Below are 6,128 nucleotides of genomic sequence, written 5' to 3'. Positions count from 1 at the left end.
CTGCCATTGACATTCATGGTTTAGACAACCCTCACATTGAAATTCATAGGCAGAGCTCATGGGTAGGCGGTCCAGTTCGAGCGCTACACATCCCAAATTTCTTCATTTTCCTTTTTTCCTTTGGTTTTTAGCAGGTTTAGCAAAAAAAAGCTTGCTAGATTTTTTTATATTGGTTAAAAATATGTAAATTGCAAAACTAAATGATATTAACAAATTTAAAATTTTGTTGTGGATTTTAATGACATTGGTGAACTTAAAATGTTTTAAATTTTGAAAATAATTCATGCATTTTAAAAATATTTGTGAATATAAAAATGATACTCTCTCTGTTCCAAAATATAATGCTTCCTCTATTCCCGTGCTTCTACTTCGACCGTAATTAACCAACAAGACCGACTGCGTCGGGAGCAAAAATTATACCAGTGAATTCGTATTCAAAAGAAGTTTTCAATTATATAATTTTTTCTCCCGCCGCTGTCGGTCTCGTTGGTTAAATTTATGGTCAAAGTTGGACTTCGGGAAGAGCGGGCGCACTATATTTTGAAATGGAGGGAGTAATGAATTTAGAAAATTTCATGTATGATTAAGTGTTTCTCATATTTTGAAAAAAGTTCATGTATTCTAATCATAAATTTTAAAAAAATTCTCATGGTTCACCATTGTTTTATTTATGGCAAGATAATGAGATAGTTTCGTGTGCTCTTATATACTTTTTGTATTACGATCTATCTAGGAGAAATACCAAAGTATTTCAAAGGAGGATTACCTTGACTTAGGCATGGTTTTGTTGTAAAATAAATTAACCTAAGTGAAGGGTGAAGTATATATTATTCCACTGCAACGGTTAACTATGAGACTTTGCTAATTTTAGAATGTCTGTGAATACGAAAAGTTCAAGAAGTTGAAAAAGGTTCTCTTATTCTAAAAAATATTTGTGTATTTCAGTAAATGTTCTCAAGTTACAAACATGTTTATATATACCAAAAATATCTGTTTTTTTTAAATGTTGAAATAGAAAATAAAGAACCAAAGGCAAAAGAAAGCCGGAATAAAAAAACTCAATACAAGACCGTTAGGAAAATCAACTAAAACAGTAACTAAACAAAAGAATCAAAAATCAAGCCCTCGTGTATATATACCCTGCTTAAAGGAGAGGAAGGCGGTGTACACATGCTGGTCCAGCTTGCACCCTTTGTGCGTTGCACGCCGATCTGACACAGGGAACCTCAATCGGGGACCTATTAGGGCTTGGCTAATGCATATCCATGTAGGATCAGATGGGAAAATATGTTCGGATGACATGTAGCATCGGATACCAGGAGAAATAGGTTTGGATGGGAAAACGGGATCCTCTGCAGAAGGCGGATGCTTGGAGAAAAAAAAAATGATCCAGTGTAAAAGGCTGAAAAAATTGGAGTGAAGAGTACATATGCATGTGTACTAGAGTCTCTATTTTATATCCCTTGATGAGACCCACTAGTGATAGCTTGTGTTGAGGAAGCGGGAGTAGAACCCGCATTGCCCTTACTGAAAGAAACGTCTCTTTCAGATCACGCCCTGCTACGTAGAATGGGATAATGTCAACATCCTTCATTATAGTACCGAAGATGCTCGTAGGCTGGTCGATGGAAAGGAGGGCTTGTAGATGCTTTGAACTACCATTTCTCATGAGGCATTTGTATCATATGCCACAATTGTTCATGCCCTTATATGCCGCTTGCTGCGTCCAAAAGCAGCTTGGCGCACAAGATCCCCAACCGTGCTTACCCACTAGCAGCTGTAGCGATGTACTGCAGCAACCACATTGCAGAGAATGTACAGTAGCAAAGCTGCACCTTTTGAATAGTTTGAGTTTTTTAATACGTTTTTTTGAAAATTTGAAGATATATTGAACAGTTGAAAAACACAAACAAAATGTGAAATTGCGATCATTATCTGAAATTTATGAACTTTATTATAAAGACATGAACAATTTTTTGAAAAGTGAGATTTTTTTTAAGTTTGACATTTTTTAAATTTCAAAATTTTTTGTAAAACAAGCCATTTATTTGAATTTTCAGCAATTTTCGAACAATTTTTGTAAAAGTGAACACAAATTTGGAATTATGATCATTTTGTGGGAAAAGTGAACAGTTTTTAAATTTTTTGAATTTTTGAATTTATGTAAAAAATAAAAAAAAGAAAGGTAAAGAAGGGGAAAAGATAAATAAAAACCAAAAGAAACAAGAAAACAAGTTTAAAGAAATCAGCAAGTAAAAGGTTCAAGAAGCTTCTATAAGAGGTTCTTGAAACCGGAGGAAACCATATAGAAAACCCTACGCTAGCTAATGGATCGACCGCCCGTTGCTCGCTTGGTCATCCTTTTGACACAAAATGTGTCGAATAGGAGGATATTCCCTCAAATAGGGTGTTCCTTGGCGACGAAATACCCTATATGTCGCACTATTCGACAAACTGCCACGTGCTCGAACATGCGAACCCACCTCCCACCGAGCGTGAGAGATGGGTTGGATGACTTTAGGACAACGAGCCAACCGGTTTTTTGAACCTTCTAGAAGGTTTGAGGACCTTATTTATTTTTATTTTCAGTTTTTTATTTTATTTCTTTCAAATTATTCAAAAATGCTCGTAATTTTATAAAAATATTCCGGTTCTAAAACGAAATTGTATTTTTAATTTTTTTTAGAGTTTAAAAAAGTATGTGTTTTCGAATTTGATTGAAAAAAAATCAGAAAATGATCCCATTTTTAAAAATTGAGCAATAGTTCAATAAATGTTCGGGGGTTTCCAAAAATGTTTGTGTTTCACTACTGTCAGATTTTCAAAAACAAATTTGTAGATTCAAAAAGCGTTCACATTTTTCAGGATATGTTGGAAAACATGCTGGCATTTGAATTTTATTTAGAATTTCAAACAGTGTTCATGTTTTCAAAAATTGTTCATGGATTCCAAAAATGTACGTGATCTTCCAAAATGTTTAGGATTTTTTAAGAAGTTCAAGTTTTTTTAAAAAAATATTCACAATTTTGAAAAGTTTCTGTGTTTCAAAAACATTCATTTAGAAATTGCTTCAATTTTGTAAAAACTTCAAATATGTCGCTCCTGGTAGTTCGTACAACTCTGTATTGTTTATTGGTCACCAAAGTTCATTATTTCCAGTTTGTAGATACGCGCACCTAACAATGGGAGGTGTGGTGTTCGAATCCCCAGGGCGCACAAAGTCCTTTGGGACTTTCAATTGTTGTGCGAATCACCGACTTTTTGTCACAAAATGCGACATATAGGAGGTTTCCTTGGTGACTCCCAGGGTTGAATCTACAGGTTGCACAGGCAGGGTAGACACTGTTGTTCCTGGTCGGGCCGACAGTTACAGGCTCACATCTGGGCCGATAAAATGAAGAATTTATTTTGTAATTTTTGATAAAAGGACACTTTATTACTTAAAAGGTTTAAGTATTACACCCGGCCTCTGCATAGTTAAGATACACACATTTAATTTATTTTGCAAATGCTGACAAGCTGATTAAAATCCTACGTACATTTTAACTCCCAGTTTGGGACAGTGATTTCCATTTTTGTGGTTCAGACTGCCATACAGAAATTCAGTTCTCTCGCAAAGTAATATTAAGACAGACTTTCATTTGTTCCCCACGATAAAAATTTTCAACCCGAATGTCATTTGAAATCCATGCGTTCCTTTATAGATTCGCACCGAGTCAGATCGACCATAGGATCGAAAACATGGACCGTCACGATTAAAAAGCATTCACCAGCTACTTCAGAATGCCTGAATTTGGAGCAGTGGCTCATGCAAACTTGCCACGACGGTAAGGAAAGCTGCTATGTACATACTGCCAAATGTCACGAACTGAGAAAAGAATTAACAAGATCTCCTCGCAGTGAAGAAACGAGCAGCGATTAGTGCCGCCACGACGACGACGGCGACGAGGAGCTCAGGCTACCGACGAGCTCAACGAAGTCGCTCTCAGAGCACGGTATGATAATCCCGCCGCCGTGGTGGTCGAAGCCGAACTCCTCCTCGGCGCTCTCCAGCAGCGCAACGAACGACGGGTGCCTCAGGTACGCCGTCGGGATCACGAACCGCGCCCTCGCCTCGCCGACGTACACCGCGAAGTGGCCCCTCGGCACCGCGCCGCCGCCCTTCCCGCCGCCGCCGCCCTTGGCCAGGTGGAGCCTCGACATCAGCTGCTGCAGCTTCCCACCCATGGCATCGATCAGCTAGCTCGAATGCTACTAGTATTTGCTTCAGTATCGATAGCTAACTAGTGTCAGCGTGAGTGAGTTCATCAGTAGTTGCTTGCTTGCTTGGTGTAGCATGTTGCGGGAGCTCAACAATGCTGTTGCTATATATAGTAGCGGAGTACTATATTTTTCCCGTGTGCTGTCAGTTGTTAAACCTCCTAAAATGGAATTAATTTGACCAAGGAACATTGCCACATGACTGTCCCCTGGCATGTTGCTTTCCCGTTAGGATGAGTCCATTTGAGATGAGATATGCCGCCAATATGGACACTCAAGTGTGTCTCGAGTAAGTTGAGCACTCAAATCGTTCCCCGGTGACCAAATTTGGATGCCTTTAGCTGTTGAGTTTATACATGTGAGAAGAAGAAGTAAGTTAGTGCTTCAGTAAACAGGTAAGCTTAGTGAAGGATCTTCTTTCTTTTGAGGCAGAGACTGTAGAACGATTGTTCTACGGTATATTTTCAATAAATCAAAGTGTTAATATACATGAAGATGAAAAGGAAAAATAAAGCTAACTAAGCTATCCAATGCCTGTCTTAGGAAACATCATGGTAAACAATCAGTGAACTAAAAGTAACCTTTTCAATGTAGTTTTTGATGCAATAGACCATTTCATTATTGGGCAATTTGCTGAACGTCTATCCGATGAACAAAACATCGCCATCCCGACATGAATAGCCCGTTTCAAGATTATAAGAACCGGTGGCTGTCGTGTGTTGGCGTCACAGCAGTTCAACTCTTGCTCCAACTTGCACGGCAGGCCTCGTCGCCCGCAGCGACAACTGGACAATACAAATGGACGCGACCCCACGAGTGGCATCCATCACGAATTCAGCTCGTGTACAATTGCCCAGGGATGGAGACACCGCCGCATGGGCATCGATCCATCCTCATGTGCTTGACCACGCGCGGATTTCGGCTCAATCATTGGCACCGGCAATGGCGGCTTAGCAGAGCTTACGCCCAGATAACCGGGGGATTAAGGACCGGCGAGTGGATAGAGAGGGCGATCGAGTGGACACCTCCAGCGTCAAGAATTTGATCGGCGGCGGCCCACGGCATCGTCCGGGGGCCACGCGCGCCATCCGCTCCTGCGGCCAGGAATCGCGCAGCGCGCGTCGCGTGGGGCGGTGTTCGAGAGCAGCTAGGCTAGGCTGGCTGGGCGCCTCATCCCGGCTGAGGCGCGGGGAGCCATGCCGCGGGCGAGATCGGGCTGCAGCAACATGCGGGGTGCCGGCGAGATGAGGTACATGATCCGGCACACTTTTCTGGCAGTTCTTCTCAACTTTGGGAATTGGGTGCGAGGATAGATTTTTTTTTTTGAAATTCGAGGATAGATATTTTTGGGCCCGAGATTGCACGGATTGCAGTGAATTTTGTTTTCTTTGTTTCACGAAAAAAAATGCCACTATTGTGAAAACAAAATCAATGGGAAAGAAGTTAAGTATGAACAACCAGCCAAAAGAAAAAGAAATGCGTCTGCCGGGAGTCAAACCCGGGTCTATTGCTTGGAAGGCAATTATCCTAACCATTGGACTACAAACGCTATGATGTACGGAATGAAAACGTCATCCTTCTTATCTTAAGTGGACCGTCCGAACTTTGGCAAAAAGGGGACAACAGAAGGCCAAGATAAAATATGATAAAGTTATATCAAAATCCTCTGTGGTTGCTAAGTCTAGATCCTTTTGTGATCTCGACTTTTCTCCATCCATCGGGTGAAGAAACCGAAGAAGACCAAACTTGGACAAGCTAGACTAACCTCAAAGGTTTAAAAGAGCCACATGAGCCACCCAACCCAACAGCTGAGAACCTAATATCGTTGAACATTGGCCTGCGACACATCCATTGCAAGATAGGTTGTT

The 6,128-nt window shown here is 40.7% G+C and overlaps 1 protein-coding gene and 1 non-coding gene across 2 annotated transcripts; both read right to left on the bottom strand.

Annotated features, from left to right (window-relative positions):
- Window positions 1-3,918: 3,918 nt before the first annotated feature.
- On the bottom strand, window positions 3,919-4,270 carry LOC119338942 (auxin-induced protein 15A-like). The gene has a single exon (XM_037611146.1). The coding sequence runs from the start codon at window positions 4,225-4,227 to the stop codon at window positions 3,919-3,921; it is 309 nt and encodes a 102-aa protein (XP_037467043.1). The 5' UTR covers window positions 4,228-4,270.
- Window positions 4,271-5,737: 1,467 nt separating this feature from the next.
- TRNAG-UCC lies at window positions 5,738-5,809 on the bottom strand. The gene has a single exon. It is a non-coding gene; the product is annotated as a tRNA-Gly (tRNA).
- Between the last annotated feature and the right edge of the window lie 319 nt (window positions 5,810-6,128).

This window comes from Triticum dicoccoides, chromosome 7B (genome assembly GCF_002162155.2).
Source record: "Triticum dicoccoides isolate Atlit2015 ecotype Zavitan chromosome 7B, WEW_v2.0, whole genome shotgun sequence".
Lineage (NCBI taxonomy): Eukaryota > Viridiplantae > Streptophyta > Magnoliopsida > Poales > Poaceae > Triticum > Triticum dicoccoides.
The sequence above is the reverse complement of the archived record's forward strand: the minus strand, read 5'-3'. Positions and strand labels throughout refer to the sequence as shown.